The sequence below is a fragment of the Neofelis nebulosa genome, chromosome 3 (genome assembly GCF_028018385.1).
Source record: "Neofelis nebulosa isolate mNeoNeb1 chromosome 3, mNeoNeb1.pri, whole genome shotgun sequence".
Taxonomy (NCBI): Eukaryota; Metazoa; Chordata; class Mammalia; order Carnivora; family Felidae; genus Neofelis; species Neofelis nebulosa.
Genome location: NC_080784.1, coordinates 153,958,360 through 153,984,331, shown reverse-complemented (window position 1 = coordinate 153,984,331; position 25,972 = coordinate 153,958,360). Strand labels below are relative to the sequence as shown.

The 25,972-nt window shown below is 33.2% G+C and overlaps 1 protein-coding gene across 9 annotated transcripts in view; it reads right to left on the bottom strand.

Moving 5' to 3' along the window:
- Window positions 1-25,972, bottom strand: part of EPHA5 (EPH receptor A5) — a 343,473-nt gene that overhangs the window by 40,213 nt on the left and 277,288 nt on the right. For 7 of the 9 annotated variants that reach the window (XM_058722409.1, XM_058722410.1, XM_058722415.1 and 4 more), the window contains 4 exons: window positions 12,306-12,371; window positions 2,727-2,794; window positions 1,059-1,184; window positions 121-306 (listed from right to left, as the gene is read on the bottom strand). In XM_058722409.1, coding sequence (XP_058578392.1) covers window positions 121-306; window positions 1,059-1,184; window positions 2,727-2,794; window positions 12,306-12,371 — 446 coding nt within the window. The remainder of the gene's footprint in view (window positions 1-120; window positions 307-1,058; window positions 1,185-2,726; window positions 2,795-12,305; window positions 12,372-25,972) is intronic. The other 2 variants (XM_058722411.1, XM_058722412.1) reach the window with 1 other exon arrangement.

Here is a 25,972-nt window from a genome sequence, read left to right as displayed (position 1 = left end):
GGCTATTTTTCTTTTTATCCTGAAATTAATAATAACCTAATAGAAGAAACCCAGATGTTCATAATACATGCAAACACACACACACACACGCACACACTCATAATTTGCTACTGTACTTACTTTTGGTCACAACACCTTCTAAGTGGATGATGTTAGGATGATCAAACTGCCCCATGATACTTGCTTCGCCCAGGAAATCTCGACGTTGCTTTTCTGTATAGCCTACTTTGAGGGTTTTGATTGCCACAGGTAATTCCCTTTTTCCTGGAAGTTTCAACCGTCCACTACAAACTTCACCAAATTCACCTTGTGATAAAGATGAAAAAAACCCCACAAACTCATTTCAAATCCTTACTCTATGAATACACTAAAGCCCTATTAAGGTAGAGACAAAACAGAATTGAAATGGGAGTCCAACTTTGTTATCAGGGTTAAGAAGTGGTGCTTTGGGAAAAATCGTCTACAGGTGATCATTAAACACTCTGGGGGTTATTAGCTTCATTCATCTCACCTACAAAAACCTTAATGAAAACATTAGAAAGAAATTAAATGCAACTGATTGAAAATCACTCGCATCTTCCTTCTGTGTCTACACTAGCAGTGCCTTAATTACTGAGAAGGGAAAAGGAGAAAAGTTTATAGCAGGACAAAAAGGGAATAATTTCAAGGAAGAGATGACTCATAGAGTATCTGAGTGCTTAAATTATGTAAATAGTTTTGGGCATTACAGATTACTGTAATGTAATGATGATATACATTACAGTATATGATGTAGATGATAAAACACTATACACTTTATAATGTATATAAATATGTATAAAATACACATACTTTTGCTACTTTATTTATTTATTTATTTATTTAATAAAGCAAACATTTGCTGGTTTAAATATGAGCTCCACAGAGGGAAGCATTAAAATATGATCAATTACCTACCACTTTGAAAGCAAGTCGATTACAAAAGATTAAAAACATTCTTTGTTAGATCAGGACATTGACATATTACATTCTATAATATAAACACAACTTAAAAGTCCAAGTTAAACACACTATTGTACCTGCTCCAATAACTCTTTCAATGGTGATGCATGAAGCTTCTATCTCCTTGGCAAATTCATGGACAGCTTGATTGGGATCCTCATAGGTGTGTGGATCAATATAAGTTCTTACTCCTGGCAATTTAACTGGAAACATAAATGTGCATTAAAATATAAGTGCTTGTGATGAATGAATGGAATCACAAACATTATTAACATGCACCTCTGGCTTAAATTCCTAACTCCTAGAAATGGCCAAGCTGTAAGGACAGCCCCTCTCCTGAGTTATAGGAGTCATTTGTACAGCTATGTCACTTACATAATTTTAAGAAATCTGGATTGTTGGCCTGTGCAAGAAATGCATATATGACAACATATTTGAAAAGGCACATCACTGATGTTCAGAGAGTCAGTGCCTGAGGCAAACTAAGATAATTTTTTTTTACTAAACTTGGCAATGAAATGTGAGTTATTTGTTGCTTTGGTATTCTGTTTCACTTAAAATGCCTTCACAGAGGGGCACCTGTGTGGCTCAGTCAGTTGAGCGTCTGACTTCCGCTCAGGTCATGATATCACGGTGTGTGGGTTCAAGCCCTGTGTCGGGCTCTGTGCTTGTCAGCACAGAGGAGCCTGGAGCCTGCTTCAGATTCTGTGTCTCCCTCTCTGCCCCTCCTCTGCTCACACTCTGTCTCTGTCTCTGTCTCTCTCTCAAGTAAATTTTTAAAAAAAATTAAAAAAAATAAAATGCCATCACAGATGGTTACTTTTGGTTTCACAAAAAATAATTTAAAATAATTTTTCTGGAGCTTTGGTCCAGTAAGACTGACACAGAACTAAAAGAAAAGTTCAACTTGTCATACCTCTGTTACTGCATGACTTTATACAAGACTCTAATGTTCTATGAGCCTCAGTTTCATCACATTTAAAGACTACCAATTTCACAGGGTCTTTTTTTTTTTTTGAGGATAAATACCATTAAATAAGATGGGAACTATGATAATAGACTCAATATTTTGCAGCATGAATTATGGCTTTAATGGCTTTGATTTTTATAGTCACAGGAGAGTGACAAAAACACAAGAAATTCTTCTTGTAATTTACTTAACAAATCAACTAACACTGTACTATTTATTAAAAATGCACATATTAAAATACCATTAATTAGAACTCATTTAGGCTAATTTATAATGCATGTTATAAAAACTTGATTTTCTGCGTTTTTAAAAAGGATAGTCTTTTTCAAATCATCGAATGAAGCTTGTTGCTACCGGATCTGCTCAGGGAAATTCTTGCTATCATGCTAGAGGAAGAAAAAAAAATACTGAGAAATTTTATTCATTTAATCTGATGGTGTTATTGAACCATAGATTTCTACTGACTGTGTTGCAAGAAATTAGAGTCGACCTGGAAATTTGGTTTGAAATATAACAGCTTTTTATATTGATTGAAATTTTTTTTAAGTAATTATAATGAAGGTATGCTTTAAAAAATCTAATAAACCATCCAGCTGTTGTCTAGGGTCAACCAGCAGTGCCCCCAAGCCCATATGCTTTATGGAATGTAACATAACACATTGTTTTAAACAAAATATTTTGGTCAGTTATTACATCTCCTTGTCTGAAAATGAACCAAAATAACAATAAAATCTCTTCTATTTTGTTTTCTTTTGATTTTTCACAATTTGCTTACTGTGCCCATTATGAAAATGCATCTTTTCCTCTTCTGGATCTTGCTTTGCTTTGCTGTAACCACACCGCCTGGAACAGAGTAAGCTACAATTAGCTACATCTCCAAATGTTGAATCACATGAAGCCCAGAAGCATGAAACGCAATTGAAATGAGTGCAGCCCTGACTGATTTTCACACCAGCATCGTGTAAAAACACCAGTCCTTCTTTTGGATGAGTCATATTTCCCAAACCAGCGTCTCTCACTCTTGCCCAGATTTCACGGAGAAGTCTGAAGCCATCCAGACCCATTTAAAACAAACAAACAAACAACCCCCCCCGAAAACCCTTCTCTTCACCATACACCAGACACCAGACATGTTTCTGTTCTTTTTCATTCTTAAATTTTTTTGTCACCTCAGAAGACTTTTTACAGAATGAATTGCCCAAAATAGTTTCTATTGAATTAGTATCTTACTCTATCATTTTTTTTTTTTCTCTTGTTTTGGAGTTTTGAAGTAAAGTTGCTCTTCTCCACTCAGTCTACTTAGATCACTACCAAATTTACCGTAATCTGCAACTTCTCTCAGTGCAGCCCACTTCCCAAATTTTATTCTCTCCTGTTTTACTCAACTACTTACTAATTTACCAGTCTTTGAAAACTGCTCTTGTTGCTGAAAAAAAAAAATCTGTGCTTGGAGGTTCACTAATGACAGTCACCTCATGACTTTATCTTAGTTTTTAATTATTCATGATGGACTGAAATCTCTACTCCTTTTGGCATGCTTCTTACTTCTCTCTTCTACCATCAATCCATTCATTTCCATCCATTTAATTAATACCTCTATTCTGATTTAATTCTTTTGAAAGTTACACTCTTGTCCCTCATAGATTTATTTTACAGGAGTATTCCACTGGCATACAGACTCAATAGGTCTGAAAAACAAATCAGTATATTTCTCTTTACTTTCAATCTTGATCCATTGCCTTCTTTTCCTGTTACTAACATTGGCAAGGCCTTGGCCCCTTTAAGAACAAAGCCATATTCTCCTATACTTCACAACAAATTAGTTGCCAAATCCCAAGCATTGTATAACGTAAAAGTCTTACAATTCATCTCTTCTTTTTCATTAGGTCTACTGCGTCTTCAATTAAGGCTTTGTTATTTTTTCTTTTGGATTGCAGTAAGTGCCTCTGAACAGATGCCCCTGCATTCTGTAACTGTTGTCCTAAATTCTACAAGACATGGCTGTAGCCAGATTACTGTAAATAAGGTACCTTTCTGTGTTGTTAGCTGTCTCCTGCAAAATCTTCTATAAAATAATAAGGTGTGGATTCCTAAATATAGCCCTCATGCATATTTCCTACACTTTCTCTGTTATCTTCAAGTATACTGAACTATCTTCAGGTCTTCAAGATATTACCCCATGTTTCCACAATGTGCATATGCTGGTTCCTACACCTAGGATGCTGTTCGTAACAATTTTCAGTTATCAAAGTCTAGTTCAATTTTTGCCTCCTTCATGCTTTTGTTTCTGATACCCCAACATAATGCCCTATTTCCCAATAGCTTTCTGAACCCAATAGCTTTCTGTACCCCTCTCACATTGTGATTCCCATTTCAATGCAACATAATCATTTCAATATGTTTTCTGGGTCTCTTACTCGTTGTCAGTTTCTTGAACGGCAGAAACTAACATTTACCTATAAATTTCTGCAGTGACCCAGTGTCTGTCTCAGAGTTAGCACCAAAAATATTTGTCACATTGATGAATGTATACATGAATGAATGAATGATATTTTGATTGCGTCTACACAATGACAAGTGTTTGGAGAAGAAATATGCTGATGAATACTAAATTGATGTGGTACATGATTAACCATACAACATTAAAACAACTGACAAAAATGAAAATATTTAAATTACTTTTAGTGAAATTCTAAGGAAGTGAATTTATTCTTCATAAGCTCCATAACAAAATTGAATTTATTAAAAACAAAATTTCCATTTATTTCTACATAAAAAATATACAGCCAAAATGGCAGACTGACAAAATATATTCATTACAAAGTTGATTGAAAACTACTATGTGATGTAAATGAAGTGTTCAATCAACACATACAAACGAGGACTCTTCCTTGTTTATATATTCTACGTTATTTCTTAAATATGTCTCTATTTCGATGGAAAAATAAAACCTATTTTATTCTATATCATTTCCTAGTGCATAATTACATATGTATTTTACAAAGTAGATAACACAACCCATCTTTGTGTCATTTTTGAAAGAAAAATACAATTATTTTTGTTTTATCATGTTGAAGAACTGGCAATTTACTAATAAAATACAGCTAGTGAAATCTGAAGAAATTTGAAGTAATAACTTAATAGATATGCTGTTCTCAGGTGAAGAAAAATACACAATGGGGATGTGGTGGCTTTTCAAATTTTACTCATAACACTTAGATAGCTGCATTAGTCATCCAAGGGTCCTTAAGACATCTTGAATCAACTTACTGCAGTGAAATGGAGAGAAAAAAAAAATACATAAAATCATACTAAAATTACATTTTGTGTGAAATTTATTTTAATGCATTGTTCATAATTTTTCTAGATACTGTGTTATTCTTTCAATCTTTAATTCATGTGTCTCTAGAGAGAAGTTACTGTTACTTTTGAAAATCAATGTTCTAAATAAAATTGTGTAAAATCATCCTGAGATTTATGTTATTTAAATAATACTGACAAAAAAACTTTGTTAGAAGAATTCTAAAGAGACCTGAAAAGTATACAAGTTGTTTCAGTTTACTTTAGAAAACAAACATCCAGTCTACCTTCTACTCTCCTACCTTCAAAAGAAAAAAAAAAGAAAAGAGCTTTCAAACCTGTATCGTCAAATAGTCTTTATCATTAAATAAGCCTCATGGATGTTTAAATTGCATGCAGGTTCCTCATATGAAAATGGAAATAAAACCTTGGATCTCATCTAAAAAGGGATTTGGGAATACCTTGGTGAGGACTGGTTAACATTTTAATACCTAGGGTGAGAGTCAGGAGGGCAATAGAAAGGAGTTATTTTTGACTATGGGCATCTCTGGAGCTCTATAACATATACGGCTGCATGTCACATTAACATATAAAATTAAGTTCTGGAACCCCCCAAAGCATCATTAAAACAAGCCTCAACAAGATACAGCAAGTAAAAGTGCAGCTGGCAGATACTGGCACCAAGCAGCGGCTCAGCCTCACTAACAAAGCATTGCAGGATGCCTGTTCATTCAGCATCATCGTCTGTACCTGCTCCAGATGCATAATTTTAACCCATCAGACAAACAGTCAATAAATATGCCATTCTGTACATAAATTATGCCTCCTACCTTCTGGAACTGATTTTTTTTTTTCTGAGTGGAAAAGAAACTGTTTCTTCATTTTGCTCCATATCACAATTTTAATGAGCTTTGATATCATTGTACTAAAAATATCTTTAGTGTTTCTAGTTAGAGGAATCATCTTCTAGTCATTTATACTTATTTCCTCCTAGAGAACAATACCGTCTTATTGTTTAGTAGTAGAGGTGGGCATGAGAAATCATATTAAATGTAGGTGTAATTCATAATCATTAATTAATATTTATTAAAAAGTCCTAGCGAGACAGTTAATAGGTAAATATAACAATGACTTTATAGGTCATTTAGAAATCAGTCTATTTTCTCCCATACTTACCCTAAGAATTTGGGTAATGCATCCTTGATGATGTTAATTCTGATCTTAAAAATTTGGCCCCAACCATGACATCTAAATTTGGATATCTGAGATTTCCATAATATATGAAAGAGTAAGCAATAATCTTTATGTATGTATGTATGTATGTATGTGCCAATGAGTAATTTGGTTCTTGGATGGAAATTAAGAATTTGATAATAAATTAGAGGTATGAATATCAAGCCCTCCTGAGTCCCAAGCAATGCAGAGAATCAGTAATTTATTAAATGGCACCCTTATGGCCAATGAGGAGAGATGAGTGAATGCAAGAGCCAAGGGAGATCATAAATCCTTGCTCAACTATAGCTTCCACAGAATCAGAGTTTTCCATTACTTTTGCCTACAGATAAACACTGAAAAATCACTTTTTTTTTCCCCACTGAATTCTAAATTAGGTGGGGAGGGGTGCAATGATGGGAGAAGAAATAGTTCTGCAGTTTGATTTCTTTAAAAGAGTGAGCATATGCAGTCCCTAGCTCAGAAACGGAAACTCTGATCTCGTTCCTCTATTTTCCAGATTAAGAAATGCTTTACCTATATTTTAAAGGAAAAATATTCTTAAGGCAACAAATTGTAGCATACACAGAGGCAGTATGTTTTGCTTACGGAAAATAAAATCTCCTTGTAATTTAAATCTCTTTAAAAACTGCATTTCTTGGGGCGCCTGGGTGGCTCAGTCGGTTAAGTGGCCCACTTCGGCTCAGGTCATGATCTCACGGTCCGTGAGTTTGAGCCCCGTGTCGGGCTCTGTGCTGACAGCTCAGAGCCTGGAGCCTGTTTCAGATTCTGTGTCTCCCTCTCTCTGACCCTCCCCCGTTCATGCTCTGTCTCTCTCTGTCTCAAAAATAAATAAATAAACGTTAAAAAAAATTTAAAAAAAAATAAAAACTGCATTTCTCCATATATGCACACTTTCTTATTCATACATAATAGTGACCTCAACCACCATGTAATGTGTAAGACTTTCATTGCTGGAATCTTAAAAAGCGTAAGTTACATATCTTGAGGAAATAGTCTGACTTTTTCACTTCAGGATTCTCTCCAACTGAACAAAAGTAGTTTTAATAAAAGCTCAGCTAATTCAGCCTCATAAAATAAAGAGGCATATAAACATGTTTATTAATATATCTAATGAATAATGGAAATAGGTTAGGTTTTGTTTTTTGGGACAACATTCTTCAATAAGAATGTGAATTGAAAATGTAGTGAAATGCGACTTTGGATATTTAGGCTGTATTGCTGGCAGGATCTTGACTCTCATTCATATAGTTCACATTGGTGTATTAGAGTACTGTGATTTTTGAGTTCCTTAAAGATAGATTTCAGTTATACAAACAATGCAAGTGATCCATTATTGTTTACTGAAAATTCTCACACATACTTTTCGAGAGACAAGGTACTCAGTTTAAAATCACACTTTCCTTGGGATATGGGAATGGAATGATGATACCACACAAAACAAGGACCTAGCTTGCGAGGTCCCATCTCACATTCTATCAAGATACTAACCACTCTGTGATTAAAGTCAGTATGAGACACTAACTTATTTCTTATTTTACGCTTTACATACCATTTGTAATTTCTACATTTTAAAAGACAAAGAAAAAAGAATACCTTGGAAATTACACATTCCAAAATGGTATAGTACCTATGAATTTGTAAACTTTTCGTGAAGGAACTCTTGAAATCATTTTAGAATTAGCAATACGAAGACTTGTACAATTTCAAATACCTCAAAAAACTCAAAGACGAATTACGGACTTTTCAATATTGAGTTGAATTTTAATTGACTTAGAATTCTGATATAAAAACACATTTCATAAAGTATGACATGTGAAGATTGTCTCCCTGTTTTCAGTAGATTTTGTTCTAATGTGAGAGTAAGTAATATCTCTTAATTTTTAAACTATTTCATGCGTATGACCACTGAATTTCTCAATTAGAGTAGGTCCACTGAGTAACCCCTATCATCTGCGGTTCTACAAGTATTATAAAAAGGGATTTTGGAACAGTTCAGAGTTGTATTTTACATAGGAAGCTTTCAAATGGAATTGGATATATATATATATATATATATATATATATATATTGTAAGCAAGACTCGCATCTGCCTTCTATGAGCACTTTAAATGAGGGTCTAGAATTAGAAGACATAATTTTGTTTTCTGTCTCTTTCCTAAATCTATAAAATGGGATAGTATTTCCACATTCCTCCCTGGCAGAAATGTTGTGAAGAGGAATGAAATAATCTCTGTTGCACGTATATGAAAATAAAAATTTGTTTACTTCAAATTTGAAGAAACTTTCACCTAATATAGAGAAAGAAAAATAGTTTATTGAAACATTAAGACAATGTTCCAATGTAATTTTGTAATCTTTTTGGTCAGAGAAATTTGTTTTGGTTTTGGTTTTGGTCTTAATCTCTGCATTATGAGAGAAGCTAAAGTTTTCCCCTCATATCTCTGATTAATAATATTTAAAAAACTCTTTAAAAATGACACTGATATCCTAAGAAAAGCACAGGATAGGTAAATGAACATTTAATGCTTTGTTTTTGGAATATAAAACTCCATTTCTCTTGCCACATGAACACTTCAGAAAAAATAGTAAGTGGTATACGAAAATACTTGAAAAGCATGAAAACTAATGAATGAAGAAAATAGTCTAGCATATGTTTGAATTTAAGAAACACAAGAAAAGGCTATTTTGGGACCATGAGATCTTTCAGATGGACTTAAAAAAATATTATGCTATAAACATATTTTGCTGTTTGTAAACATAAACACAAATGAATATTAAGGGATAAATTATAATACTATTCTAGAAATTACATACTTTAACATCTTACTTGCACTAAAAAACAATTTATTCAACATTGGGTATTTGTAAAAATAGATTTTTTTTTGAGAAGTAAAATAATAGAATCTCAAACCAGCTGTGATGGCATATAGTCAAAGATCAAAGCTAAAAATGTAGGCAATATTGGGCATGGTGTAACTAAAATTTAGGCATCAGGTTTCATTCAGAAATATTACAGAAATATCTTCTATCAGTGGGTAGAGAAATATTACAGAAATATCTTCTATCATTGGATAGATTTAAGTCAATGAAGAAAGAGTATTTGAAATATTAACATTATTATATATCTGTACAGATTTCATAACAAGTGGGCAAGTAGAGTGATGAAGAATACTTTGAGATCAAAGGTGGCAACATCGAATTACCAATATCATCTTATAAATGACACATCATATATTTGAAATACATTTGGTTTTCTAATGGAAGATAGAGCGAAGCTCAGAACTCTGGAGCATTGAGGAAGTTTTAATAGTTGAACTGTAGAACCAAAGACCTAAATCAATGTCTTCAAAATTATGCTTCTCAGATCCTGAGATTTCCATAAGGTATATCAAGGTACCTTTAAAAGCCAGTAAATTTACAGTGGGCAATTTTAATGTATATGCATTGTATTATATTAAGGTCAAAACCAACCACACATGGGTGGTCTTTCCAGGAATGAAAAACAGTGACATTCCAATATCCCCAAATGTCTAACAACCTTTGTTCTGTAATTGTAAATATGTCTATTCACAAATGATGATGATAGAGACTTTCCCTTGAAAATTTTTATGTGGTAATTGACTTATACTGATATGATTATACATATGAAATTAGGTGATAAGATTTCAGTCAAGATTTGTCAGTATTTTACTGACTCTACTAGGAAAATTATTCTTCTCAGCCTTTAATTTCCATTATAAAAGATTGTTTTCTCATCAATGCTTTAATCTAAACAAATACTATGTTTAACTGAAACTTCTTAGTGACTTAAAATTCAATTATAAAATGGAGTTTCAGAAAGCTGTTTAACAATAAACATATTTGAAGCTTCCATTCTTTCCCAGTAGTAATTTTGGACAACTCTCTTACAGTCTAATTATATAAGATAAATTATGTTTGTTTCTTTGCTTTATTTTGTTTCATTTCACTAAGAATGCATTAAAAACATTCTGGATCTTTCATGTATTTTTCCACAAAAACTGTTGGCATTTTATTAAGTATCTAAGCATATTTGTGGCTAAATCATTCATTCATTCATTCATTCATTCATTCAGTGTACGCACACATACATACACACATAAATATACATACACACACAAATCCCTCACTGCCTCCACAACTGCTAGCATTATTTGAAAAAAAATATTAGAAAAATGACTGCGTTATCTTAGGGTTTTTTGTGAAGGAAGCATTCTGCCTTTCCACTTTTCCTTAAATCAAGCATTTAAGATCTAGCTAAAGTTTGTTTTTGCCAATACTTCTAAGTCATGTCTTCATGAATGTTCATACTCTTATTATCTTTGAGATTTACTTCAAGGTAGGCCTGGATTTTGATCTTTTTTTCCAAGATGTAAAATCTGCCTATTCTGCATCAATGATGATTTATCTCTTATGACAATTCTACTTAAGACTCAAGTAGCTTGAACAATTCAGCAACCATTTTTGTTTGTTTGTTTTAGCTTTTCATACAGCAGTTTAAAAAAAATCACAGTGTAAAGCCATATTTATGTTATACTTTAGCCATTGCCAGATTTCAGGAATTTGTGGTTTGTCATCAAAGCCCCATGCTCATAAAAGAATTTGTGGAGTAAATGAAATCATGTGGAATAAATCTCTGCTTTCACATTAACCTCAAAATTTTCCTTCAAATACACAATTTTCAAAAGGTTGAGAAAAAGATCTCTGATTTTTGGCAACCTGCTTGTAACTTTCTCCTGTTCTCAGAAGATCACTGATATCCACTCCACCATTTCTCACATGTACACACGCATGCATACATATTCACACCAGTTTTTGTAATCAACAAAAATTAATTTACACCTAGAGAATATAAGTTACAATTTACAGTACCCCAAGGAAGCCCTATACTTCTCTAAAATGCATTTCAGAATATCTTTTCCCAGCAAGTTTTACCTACAGATAAGAGCTCAATACAGTAGTACAGCGATGTAGAATCTTTAATCTGGGAAGAAATTATCTACATTATTTCACTTCTAACATGATAGCACACTATTGTGCAGGAGTCCCTCTAAATCTGTGAATAGAGCTCTCTGATCTTTTGGCCTAGCCTATAGTTTTATAGCTATAACCCAGATATATATTTAGGATTTGCATTTGTAAGTAATTAAGACTAGCCCTTTGGACCCTGATCTCCAATATGTGCATATTTTTTACTTCACCAGTATCAAATTAGAAATATCACTTCAAATATCTGAAATTATTCACACTTAAAATATTGAAAAAACATTTAAAATTACATGTGGTTCTGTTCTCCAATGCCACATATATCCACAATGATTACCAAAAAAAAAAAAAAAAATTCCAGTTAAGTTATGGTCATTCCATGGTTCTTAGAGAGAAATGGTGATTTGAAGTAGCATTTCGTCAAGAGGTAGCATTCCATTTCCATATATGATATGATTTTCATCTTAATGGAACAACAAACACACAAACATGTTAAATGTGAAACAGATGCTACCATCTACAATCTTACAGCTTCTGGTTTAAATCAGGACCACAGTAAAAGCTTTGGAAGAGAAGTATGAATGCTTGAGATAAGGATGATATGCTCTATGTATATTTTATTGACAATTATCCCTTGTGAAATCACTTAAGATTCCCCTTTGGAAATTGGTTTCCATCTACTCTCCTTTTAGGCATACCTGGTGCACTAACTGTTAAAATGTACACAAATGGAGGAAAAAAAAAAAGGAATGCTGACAATAATACATAGAGGTGGGACATTACATAGGAGTGAAAGCGGGAGGGGAACACTAACCATATTAGGCTTGGATGGGCAACAGCGCACAGGGAAGAAGCCCTTCCACAGCCACATTCGCAGCAACTGAAAAGCAAACAAGAGAGCCCAAGATAAGGAAGAGATCCCACTCCCTCAGTATAGCATAAAGACACTATGAATTTAGACAGGTGTCAGCTTTGCTTTTCAAAAGCAAAATCCCTAAATGCATTACAAATAAACTTCTTCCACAATGCCTTTCAAATTAAAAAGCATTTTATGGATTTAAGAAATACAGAGCTATATTAAATAGTTATTTTTATTTTTCTTAAAATGCTTATTCAGTATGAAATATAATGAGCTAATGTATTTGATTATGCAATTAATATAGACATACAAATAAAAATGTAAGCCCACTTAAATATATCTTTCCTCAGGAATTCCTACAAAATTTATATTCAGAAGACATGCTAAATTGTCCTTTAAATACATGTTTGCATAGAACCTATAAATTTAGGAGGGAGAGTAATGTCCTGCCCATTTGACCCACTGATTTCTTATGCCAGTGGCATTATTTATCACAGCTTATCGAGATGTTATGCTTACATGACTTCTTCAATCACCTATGGAAGGCTACCAATTTAAATTTACATATTCAGGTTTAAAAAATGCATCTCCAAATATATATTTGTAGAGCTATTGCTATATTAAAAAAAGCAAACTACATATAATACATGCACTTTTCTGGATACTGCAACATTCAAGATTCTTTCAAATTTTTCACATATTCATAAAAAATCCAGAAAATACCAAGTAAATTATTTTATAAAATGCACTTTGTTGTTAGAAACCACATAAACTGATCACAGGATATAACATAGAATTTATTTAGTGCTTCAATGCATTCATTTGTCTATATATTTTATGAATAGCATTCATAGTGATTTCAAGAGAACTGAGAAATGAGCTCAGCAATGATACCATAAACCAGCAGGCCAAGGGTTTTTTTTCTAAAATCTATCTGTTTTGAACTTTAATTACTTGAAATGTATCTACTCTATTTTATAACAAATAAAGAGAAGAAAATAAAATATAAACATACAACAAATTTGGAAATGCTAACAAAGGTTGGCAAATATTTCCAAATTAAATTTCAATGGGTCTTTTTCAAAGGAAAAGTAGGCAATGTTTTATATATATATTTTTTTCTTTTTTTTTCGGAAAACTGATGATGTTTTAATTTTTAGGACTAGTAATTGTCTGGAAATTTGACTGTCACTAAAGTGAAATCCTAGTAAATAAAAATGGTTCCTGTGACATTTACTTCCTATTTGACTATTTATTGTAATACATTTTTTAAAATATGCCAAAACTTATTTCACTGTGGAGATAATGAAATACAAAGTTACAGGATATCAAAATACTGAAATACTTAAAGATTAGGTAAAATATCTGTGAAATACTTTGGCAGATCTTGATATATTTCTTTGTAATTCCATTTATTTCATAAACATCTTAAACACTGATCTCTTCTATAAATTAATTTTCCTAATGTTTCTTTTTATATTAGCACTCAGATTATGGGTTGGTAAACTACAGCCCATGAACCAAAACTAGCCCCCCACTTATTTTTGTAAATGCAGTGTTGTCAGAACACTGCCACACTCTACTTGTTATTTGTGGCTTGTTTAGTGTTGTTCTGACATAGTTGAGTAGTTATGATGGAGAATGTACGGTCTGCAAAGGCTAAAACACTTACTATCTGTCCTTAAAGAATGTTTGACTTCTTTTCTTAGACTATCAGTTTCCTAAGATGAGGATGATTCTTTAATCGTTTTATTTCTTCACAGTTTAAACGAAATGAATGACATCCGCAAGTAGTCAGTGCTTTACTGTAACTGATATTAACAATGGCACAATTATTTAAATTTACTGATAGCTATGAATGTGGAAGGTTTGCATGTATGTGTTAATTTCAAACAACACATTTTCAACTCCATCAGTAATAAATAATAATTGTTGACAAATGTATCTATTTTTCAGTGATTAATAAAAAAGGATGATGTCATCTCCTAATAAAGTACAAACATACTTCTAGTTCAGGGTACACTGTTTATAAACTCATGTAGAATTGTGTTTAGGAAGGTGATAACTTCACTGTGGTCGGCCATTACCTATTAGGATTTCATAGTCAGCCAGTGTTCTGAGACTCCAAAAACACACGAATGATTCTAAAAATAATATTTTTTCAGTCCTCTTAATTTGAATATTATAATAAGATTTTTTTCTTATAGTTTAATACATACACACACATACACACACATACACATGCAATTCGCAGTAACGCCAAATCCACGAAGAACTTAAACCACCACACTTAGCACTAAGATTTTAAAGATTTAATAAACTTTAATCAAAAATATGAAATCATGTAAAATCAAACACTTGTGCTACTGCTTTTATCTGAGTCATTGCTTTAGATTTGCACTGATAGTGTCTTTGACTTGTTTTAAGTGGCATAAATAAATTACCTTGGACAAGTTAGTTAACCTCTTTGTGTTTCAGTTGACAGCTATAAAATAGAAATAATAATGGATCCTATCTCAAAGGTTTTTTAAAAATGAAGTGAGAATACATAAATTCACTTAGATCAATATCTGGCATATCATGCATTTTGGGAGAAGAGTGGTAGCTTATTCCTCTTAGTAATATCATACTTAGAGTGATAAACTAGATACTTATTATCTCAGATGAATTAGCTTTTTGATGATCCATATAATATCATCATACTAAGTATTTCCATTTACAATGTAACTAAATAGCTAATTTTATTCAGACCGATTCATATAAATACAAAATGGTCAATGTAATTTTTTTTGGAAAAACTCAGTTCTACAAAATATATTTTGTAAGGATTTAGTGATCACAGCACCCTATGTATTATTCTGTTATCAAGAAGATTAAAACTGAAGTTCCTTTTCTATGAATATCTAAAGCAGTATAGCCACCCCCCCCCCCCAAGTAAATGTTTTAAAATAAAGTCTGAGGATGCTGTCACAGTAACACCTCAGCCCCAGATGGTATACGTGTTCTTTCCTTAATCAATACATACTTGAAGTACAGGTTGAAAATGCTTACAAGCCTCAGAGATAATTTAGAAATAGAAACCAAAATGTGCTAGAAATAGCAGCCAATCTAATTTATGTGAGCTATGGTTCAACACAGCACATCTGCATTCTCATCAGTTTTTAGCACCTGGAAGTCTGTAAGTAACGGCACGCAGCTATAACAAGTTTTATCCAAGTTTAAAATAGTTTAGCTCTCCCAGGCTTATAATGAAAAACTGCTGGTCTTTGTTTTAACAAGATATTTCGATTTGTCCTTCGGAAGATTAAAATATGATAACAGAAGCTCTCCAGACCCAAAAAAGATTCAAATGAAATTACTTTAGCCAGGACTTAACACAGAGTTGATCAATACATGCACGAAGTGTGTCAGTGTAAGTAAGATAACCTCCCTCCTACCAAAGCAAGGTGATTATAACTCTAGGGAAGAAATTCTCAAAGATACTAGATCAGAGAACCAAGACTACAGGCTATGGATAAATGATTTAAATTCTTAAACAAGAGATCATACAAACAGAAAAGAAGAACACTAAGATCTTAATAGATGAATGAGAGAAAAGCAGGAAGAGTAATTTCACAAAACAGGTACTTTAATCAGGTAACAAATATTTTCAGTTTACTGATTAAAAAAAACTTAAAAAGGGTAAGAAAACCAAAAGGTTCTGTAGTTTCCCCATTTATAAATAACTTATGTTCTTTTTTTAGAATTTATTTTTTTGTTTATTTAATTTTGAGAGAGAGAGACAGAGTGAAAGCAGGGGAAGGACAGAGAGAAAGAGACAGAATCAGAAGCAGGCTCCAGGCTCTGAGCCATCAGCACAGAGCCTGATGTGGGACTCAAACTCATAGACTGCAAGGTCATGACCTGAGCCCAAGTCGAATGCTTAACCAACTGAGCCACCCAGCCACCCCTGTGGTTTCCCCATTTAAAATAAAACAACAACAACAAATGGTACTCAGTGGTAGAGAAAACAGAGTGGCGCTTAGGCCACCCTGAAAAGTGAATCAATCCTTTAGGAAACAATCCTCCAAAACCTATCAAAGAGCAAGACACGACTGTATAGCAGAAGAATGAAGATTATGGCGTTTGTAGTCAAACTAGGGGCAGTCCTGGATGTATCCATTACTATATGTATAGTCTGGGTAAAGCAGGCATTGATGTAAATGAGATAATAGTGGAGACTCTACGACAAGGCAGTTTTGAAGAATGAGTTTCATAATCCAGTGTGAGGCTCTTCACATTGTCCCAGATTCAAAGTGACCACTTTGAAGTTTTAAAACTGACAATATTATAATAATCTGGTCCTGGGGCAAAGAATGAGGTACAGAAAATATACATGAGTCTGGGTATATTAAAGGAACTAAATAGCTAATGAATATTTTGAAATAAACAAATTATATTTGTGGAATCTATGATGTGATGAAAATCAATAAGGTATATATAATATTTAATTAGTGTGTAGAGAAATAAAATGGCAACAAGTATTTTTTTAAGAACTATTGTTGGATTGTTACATTAATTAGCATTATGGGGTGATTTTAATTTTCTCTGCAGTTTTTGGGGATTATTTCATTTTATAATTTTAAGAAAATGATACAAATTATTTAAACAATTCCAATTATGATGTTTATCACAATATGCTGTCATTTATACTCTATCAGTTTTTAAATGATGAAAATAATTTATATGTGTAACAAATATTTAAAACAGAAGAGCTGAGGAAATTGTTCACTGATAGTTAACATTGACAATGTTAATTGTCTTCCAGATTTAAAAAAAATCTTGTAATGCTGTATCTTTTGCATCTGTGTCTTAATTCCCTGCCCTCTTTTAAGACTTAGTACTGATTTCCGGTTGAAGCCAGGCTAAAACTCTGCAGAAATCTTTTGCAAAAACTGAGCGAGGGATAAAAAGCATAATTATAATGTATGTGGCTCCCAAACTCTACTCTTCATTCTCCATGCTTCTGGCACAAAGGCATAAAATTATTCCACCCTGAAAAGAAGGCAATGCAAAATGGTTATAAAGAACTTTTTTTTTAATTTATTTTTTTTAAATTGTGATTTTGAGTTACTCTGAGGGGAACACCACATCTAATACATATGTTGAGATTTATGTGTGCCATTCAATCACTATTTCCAAGTCGTAGTCTAGAGAAATTAGAAAAAGATATAGTTATATGCCGTAATTTTTCAATCTTTTTTCTAGTTCTCTGCTTTATTCTCATTCTAGAGCTTCTTATCCCTCAGCAACAGTTACAGGTGCCTCCCTATTATCCCCTGGGATGCTTTACTAACAATAGTCCTGCCTAAGTACAAGTCCCTGGTAGATGGGTTTAAAACATTAGTGGGGAAAAAAAATAAGAGAAACATCAGTGTATCTCTTAGTCTTACCTAATCAAGTTCCAAGCATTCTCATATCTTTCTGTGAAATAATAAGAAACATATATAGTATCTGCTTCTCAGTTTCTGACACAGAATTCCTAAAATCCTTGTATATAGGGGTACTAAGAGAATCTTTTGTTCTAACATTTATCTTCGACCCCAGTTCCTGGCACAGAGCTCCTAAAACTCTTGTAATTTCCTAAGTGATAAGAGCACTAGGAGCATTTCTCATTCTATATTTGGTCTTTGACCTTGGTTCTTAACACAAAGCTCTTAAATCTCTAGGAATTTCCTGGGTGATAAAAATTTCTTTTGTACTAATGAAGTGGCTCTTGGTGGTTTCCTAGATGGAGGCTGGTCACCAGAAACACCTAGGTCATGATTAGAAGTATGGAATTTTCAGGGACACCTGGGTGGCTCAGTTGGTTAAGCATCTGACTCTTGATTGCTCAGATCATGATCTGACAGTTTTGAGATAAAGCTCCACACTGGGCTCTGTGCCTGCTTGGAGCCTGGTTCAGATTCTCTCTCTCTCTCTCTCTCTCTCTCTCTCTCTCTCTCTCTCTCTCTCCACCCCTCTCTGCTGCTCACACACAGGTGCTTTCTCTCTCTCTCAAAAAAAAAAAAATTAAAAATTGTTAGAAGTATGGAATTTTCAGTTACACCCCTCACTCTCCAGAGAGAGGAAAAGGGCTAGAAAAGGAGTTAATGATCATTCATGCCTACATCATGAAGCCTCCATAGAAATCCCAAGTCCAGAGTCCAGAGAACTTCTCATTTGCTGAACACATCCATGTACTAGGAGGGTGATTTACCTCAACTCCATGGGCTAGAAGCTTTTGCACTTGGGACTCTTCCAGACCTTGTCCTATGTTTCTCTTCAACTGGCTACTCATCTTAAAACTTAAAAGTTGTTGTGGAGAACCCTGCTATAACCTTTCTTTCTTTCTCCACAAATAGCCTGTTACCAGGTTAAAAAAAAATCTGATCAATTAATTCACAATAAATTACATACCTCACTTAAAATGCCTCCATATGGGTCAAGCCCTTACTGTAGCAAAATATAGCAAATTCTGTTCCAAAGTATTAAAGGATAGGTGCCATAACATTACTCAATGACCCAAACTCTACTATTAGTCAATTAGTCAAAGACACGTATAAAATAGAGATAAAATCATATAAGTGACTAAGGTAAAGTTTACATAATTATACATACTTCAAAGATTCATAAAATAAAGACAAATCCCCAAACTCTACCAATCTAAATGTGCCATATGCAGCCATCCCTCAAGGATAAAAGTCACAAAAGCAAACAAACAAAAACCTACTGACTTTAACTTTGGAATCAGGAACTCTTTTTATTTCTTACTCTGAAAATGACTATTAGGACCTAGAAGGAAAACTTGATGTGAGTTATCTTTAGACAACATTTCAATTGATCTATTTTCCCAAGGTATATTTTAATGAAGATTTCTATATTTCTTTTAATCATTCTCATAGGCCAAATATCATTACAAAACAGGTTCTTTTTCCATAAATGCCACAGGTAAAGCCACTGATGCAACTAGAAAATGTTATTGAACATGTTAGATTCAGTCTGCTTATTCCAGGATATATTTAGGAAATCAAAATGAATTTTACCAAATATTAACCACCTTTGTAAATTTTTTTGCTGCAGTAGTGGACACAATAATTCTCCTTATTAGCAAACATTTACTAACAATCTATGTGCTGTGCTTTAAGAATAAGAAATTATATAAAAACAAGTTTGAAACCACATTGTGCAATAATTCTATACCTAGCCACAGATTAGAGCAACAGGTGATATTTAAACCAACTAACAAACAAAAACCAATGCCCAGGCCTCACCCTAGAACAATTAAGTCAAAATATTGTTTTTCAAAAGCTGTCAGTGGATTCTAAATTTCCTCCAGATTGACACCGCTGATCCAATAGGTACTCAATAAATACTTCTTGTATTGAATATTGTGTCTTATAATAGTCTTAGGGGAATTTGCCTAATGAATACAAAAGGAAAGGTTGTTAATTAGCATATTAATGGTCTGCTGTTAATAAAAACTTCTGAAGTGTCTAGAGGTGCCTAAAAACAATTTGTTCTCTGGTAAATACTTTAAATAATTCTCCAGAAATCTGTAACCATACAACCATGTAAACCATGAAGACTGGTTTGTTAAGTAACTGTAAATTACATTGTATTCTCTACCTTTTTAAACCACAAGTATTTTTTCCCTAACATTTATCCTTACACGTTTAATTGCTAAGTTTAATGTTTAACGACAGATTCTTTTGAACTTCTATATTTCTATATTAGCTACTTGGATTAAATAGTAGTCATAATATCTCAAAAATAGCAACACTATAAAATTATCTGTATTCAGCTTCTCTATTTCTCCCTTGTGTCTATTGGACCACAGACTTACATATAGTTATACGAAAGCAAACTCAGTTTTGCCACAGATTTGTCAGAAGAGCTTTCAAGAAGTGGATATCTTGATATAAAAGATTTTCTTTGAACCGTTACTGAACTGGAGTAAACCAGAACCACATCTATATTTAGTTACATAATTTTACATGTTACATAGACATATATATCATATTTGTATAAAAGAAAGCTCATGCCTTTAATGAAGCAGGAAGAACGGAGATCAGGATAGGGAGGGTCACAGGTAGAGGCTGTGAAGGCCTTGTAGATGTCTAGGGAGTCACAGTAAACTGAACACGCTATGTGCATTCATTCTTATACGCCTTCCTTAATGCTCACTATCAACAAACTCAAAATTCCTCTTCATCCTTCAGGTCCAGCTTAAATTTACCATTTCTATAACAATACTTCTGTATTCATCAAGGAGAAAATAACCATACCCTCTATTTATTCTTGTACCAATTGTTAAAAATACAATACTAACCGTTACATTCAAATGACATGTGTGACTATTCAACTGCCCATGCTATGAAAGTAGGAAGCATATCAAAGACTCAAATCCCATTAAAAAAGCAAACCCTACAGGTCACCAAGGTCAGACAAATCTACTTTGGTGAGCCATAACAAAAAGAGGTTACAGGATCTATCAAGTACTTATGCAAAAGGCTGCTCTGGTGCAATATTTTGAACAGAAAAATCACATTTCACCTTTTGATACATCGCTTAAATGTTTTTATATTACTCAAATTTCAAGATTAGATGTCCCTACTATATTGTTATACACTTACGTGTATACATTTATATATGACATATGTATTTACATATACATGAAAATATGTAGAAATATATACATATATACATATATATATCTAAATTATAGCTTACATATATATATGTAATATATATGTTATATATATATATATATATATATATATATATATATATAAGCTATAATTTAGATATGGTCAATAAAACACTAATGTCTTTTTACTATATTTGGACTACATACTTTTATCACCTATCTGTGATGTTTTGGTTTTAATTTTGAAGCCGGTATCCATCTTGTCAGCTCTTGTCAGATGGAAAAATGTACATTATAAATCATATCACCCTAGGCATGGCCCAAATGGCTAAAGAACATGTAGGCTGAGGCCCAAGGGAAAGGAATGCTTGCTTATTATTCAAAGAAAGTGTAGGATAAGTAGTTAATCAGCACTATCCTAAAGATAGATATAGATAATGATATATATAATGATAATGATATATATAATGATATATAATGATATATATAATGATATATAATATATAATGATATATAATATATAACATATAATATATAACATATAATATATAATATATAATGAAGTCTCTAACAGGAAGAATAAAGATTTTCTTTCTTTCTTTTTCTTTGTTTGTTTGTTTGTTTGTTTCTTCCTTTCTTTCTTTTTCTTCCTTTTCTTTCTTTTCTTTCTTTGATTTCAAGTCTCTTGATATGGAAAAGACCTCTGGCAAGCAGAAGTGGTGCCAGAACACCTGTTAACATGACCTCCTGGGCTTCTGGTAAATGGTGTCCACCTTTTCGAAAGACCCCTGCCCCAAATTTTGCCCCTAAAATCCTCACTTGCAAGCCATCAGGGAGTGTGAGACTTTTGAGGACAAGCTTCCTATTCTCCTATGTAGTACCACACCAATAAATCACCTATCTTTTTTCACTGCAGAAGCTTGGTGTCAGTCTTTATTGGCTTGCTGTGCATTTGATAGACAAACTCTCAATCAGTCCAGTTATAATCTGCTGAAAACTCATCAAGTAGCAAATAGGAAATAGAACCTGGTATGCATTGCATAGGTAGGGGACAAACTATAAACTTTGACATCTGACCTCAAAAATCAGCAAACGGGTAGGGAAAGGAAAAGTTTGATATTAAGAACCACTAAAAATGCAAAAAAAAATTTTTTTTTCACCTTTGTCTCAATTTCAATCCCCCCCCCCTTTTTTTTTTCTTTCCTCTATCCCTGTTTTCTGGCATTGGAAAGATATCATTTCTTAACTTGCCTGATAAAACAAAATTCTTCTTAAACAATTTCTATCCTCTCACTGCAAAATTACATGGTTTCTTTCATTAACCTGTAAAATTCAAAGTGTTACTGATTTTAAATAGTTATTTATCTGATCACTTACTAAAAGCAATTCACAGTATATTCATGGCTGCACTCCCTTAAATTTTTCCACTCCTTTTTAATTTTTCTTCATTATTGAACACTCAGCTTATAAAAAGACCTGTACTACTATTTAGTGAAATGTGTGAGAGACTGAATGTACAAAGGGACAATGGCTAGACCAAAAAAAAACCCCAAAAAAACAGAACTCTGATGCCAGACCTGCAGCAACCAGTCTAGGAAGCCAAACCACAAGCTCTGTAGCAACTGACCTGAGTGATCAATTAGTCAGACTTTATCAATAAATGCCAGCTTCACTAACTTTTGTCCATTCTAAGTAGAAGACACCAAACATGCCCCCACAAGCAATCCCACAGGATGTTCCGCTTTTAGTTAGCCCACCTCCAGCTATCCCATGCCAATAGCCTCCAATCAGGGAAAAACTGAAGCCTTCCCTTCTCTTCATTTTAAAGCTTTACACTCCACTGCCTGCCGTTGGGTTTCTGCCAGATGCAAGTGATGGTGGCTGATCCCCTTGCTATAGCAACTTCTTTTTTTTTTTTTTTTTAATTTTTTTTTTCAACGTTTTTTTATTTATTTTTGGGACAGAGAGAGACAGAGCATGAACGGGGGAGGAGCAGAGAGAGAGGGAGACACAGAATCGGAAACAGGCTCCAGGCTCCGAGCCATCAGCCCAGAGCCTGACGCGGGGCTCGAACTCACGGACCGCGAGATCGTGACCTGGCTGAAGTCGGACGCTTAACCGACTGCGCCACCCAGGCGCCCCACAACTTCTTAATAAATAGCCTTTGCTTGTTCTCATTTGGGTGTTTTTTGTTTATTTCCACAGATGAGATAACTTTACTAGTTCAATACAGGAAAATTGCATAGATTTATCCTCACAATCAACTGGCATCTTAGTTCTGTTCTGGCACAATAATAATGTTGATACACAAAATACTGAATCATGTTGCTTTCTCCTACAGGATGATGCCGTCACTGGGCAAACATCAATTACCTCCATTTATAGAAGCCGAAAGATACCGTGAGCTCCTTCCACTGAGCTTTTCCCTCCCAGTCATTTCATTGTTGAAACAGGTCTATCTGTAAAGCCTCTTTGAGAAGAGTATATGACTCTTATGACTAACCTGCTTGTGCTTAGCTACTTTAGGTTTTAATTTATTTGGAGAGAAGTAGAGAGGAAAAACTAAGAACGGATAAGGTTGCAAAAAAGTGATGCTAATTTTGCCAGCTTAAAAAAATATTTTAAGCATAGTAACATTTGTTTTAAACAGCCATTTGTCTTAATGTAGAATAATATCAATTAAAAATGAGTGGGTCAAAAAAGAAGATATTAATCAAAGAAATAAGCCACTATGTAAGTTCTGACCTACTTAGCTCCCTCCATTATGGCTGTTGAATATTTTTTCAGAGTTGAATCATTTATAGCAGCATTAAATTTATAAGGTAGAGGAGTTAGAAGGACTAATGTTTAAATTTAATTATTTCACACTCAAATAATTAAAGTAATTGTGGAAGTATACTCAAATTATCAAAATATAAGAACTGTGTTTATTTTGTGATAAACATGAGAACTGAATTAATTATGAGATTGATTTAACAAGAAACTAAGTGTTCATTTTCACATCAAACTATTCAAATTCCATGTAAGCACATTTTGTTTTCTATTCATACGGGTCAGTAACATTGAAATCATATATTACAGAAGTTGCCATAAGTTTTAAAACTTGAATATGGGCATGCCAGGGTGACTCATTCGGTTAAGCCTCTGACTCTGATTTCAGCTCAGGTCATGATGTCACAGTTCATGAGATCAAGCCCATAGCAGGCTCTGAGGTGACAGCACAGAGGCTGCTTAGGATTCTCTCCCTCTCTCTTTGCCTCTCCTGCTTGCACAGGCTATCTGTGTTTCTCTGAAAATAATTAAACATTTAAAAAGTTTTCAAAAAAATTGAATATAATGGTAATAAATGCTAACTATTTTAATGTACACATATATATAACAATGGTCAATTATGATTGCAATTGTTTTTTATACGTATAATTGTATATCAATGTATGGACCCATAAGAGTACTTATATAAAATACTTGTGATTATGACTATATGTGTTTTCCCAACAGTTATTTGCTAGACCAAACAATGAAACACATTTTAAAATTATATTTAAACTAACATGATCCTGGACCAAATTAGATTAGAATGTTTTGCTAGCCCAGAGGCAGTATAGATAAAAGAATATCTATATAGACACTTACTTAGTATATACTACAGGTGAAGACCTGAAACAATTTTGGGAGAGAGTGATAAACAGTTCTTATACTCACATAAATTTGTAGAAAATATCAATTTAGATTCCCCAAAAGGTACAATTAACAACTGTATCACATGCAAAACAAATGTTACTAAAAAGTAAACAAATCTTGACACTTCTAATGATGTGTCTTTAGTATACAAAGAACTAAGATTCCACTAGTCCAAGTGGGTAAAGAGTATGCATATTTAATTTATAAAACATGTAATAAAATAACTAATGAGTACAGTTATTGCATATATATTAATAAGCCTATTAAATTTCAAAAATAAAAAAAAGAAATGCAATTAAAAATACAGAATATTTTTCTTCTATTAAATTAACAGACTGGCTAGTTTGTGACCCGTTAGGTAGTGTCATACACTGTTGGGGGAATGGTAATTCGTGCAATGATTTACAATTTGTCATTTGTCATTTGATACATTTGTCAATTTGTATCAACAATCTTAAAAATATTCGTATTCACTATCCTTACATTGAATTATACAAATATGTTCTAAGGACATTAAAGATTGAAATATTAACCCCTCTCCCTCATAACAATGACAACAGAAGAAAAGAAACAAACAAAACCAAAGGGACAGCATATGGGAAAAGTTAGACATTAGAATATAAAAGACTTCTTAAATTTGCTTTTAAAATTTACACAGGAAAACTTTATATGATGATGTTACGTCAAAGAAAAACAGAAAATAAAATTATAAATTATGAACTCAACTATATATATGTAAAGATCTTAAGTATGTAGGGCCAAACATGAATATTGATTGCCTCTGGTGGATAAATATGATTAATTTTCTTCCTGCATTTTGTCTTGCATATTTTATATAATTTTTAATCAGAAAATTAAGAAATGCAAGCATAAATAAAATACCAACTAGTAAGAAATTAGGACAATCATTGTAACCATGCCAACTAACTAACACAGTGTAAAAAGTAGACTGAAATGTATAGAAAAGGTTGGCAGCAAGAGATCTTGGTAAGGTCAAAAAAATCAGGACGTTCATGTAAGGAAATGGCCATTAATCTAAAGTCAAAGATATGTTGGAGCATTGCTAAAGCAGCCCAGCAATTCACATATTTGAGGTCTAAGGAATTATACCGTGGGTGAGCAGATGGAAGGAAGCAAGATTGACAGTGATAGTCACTTCAGGACATATGATGTACTGAGACGATCCCCTGATAGACTTCCGAATCAGGTTATTTAGGAGTCCCCTTAGAGTGGAGTGTTTTCAAAGGGTTGGAGACATAGCAACTGGTTCCAG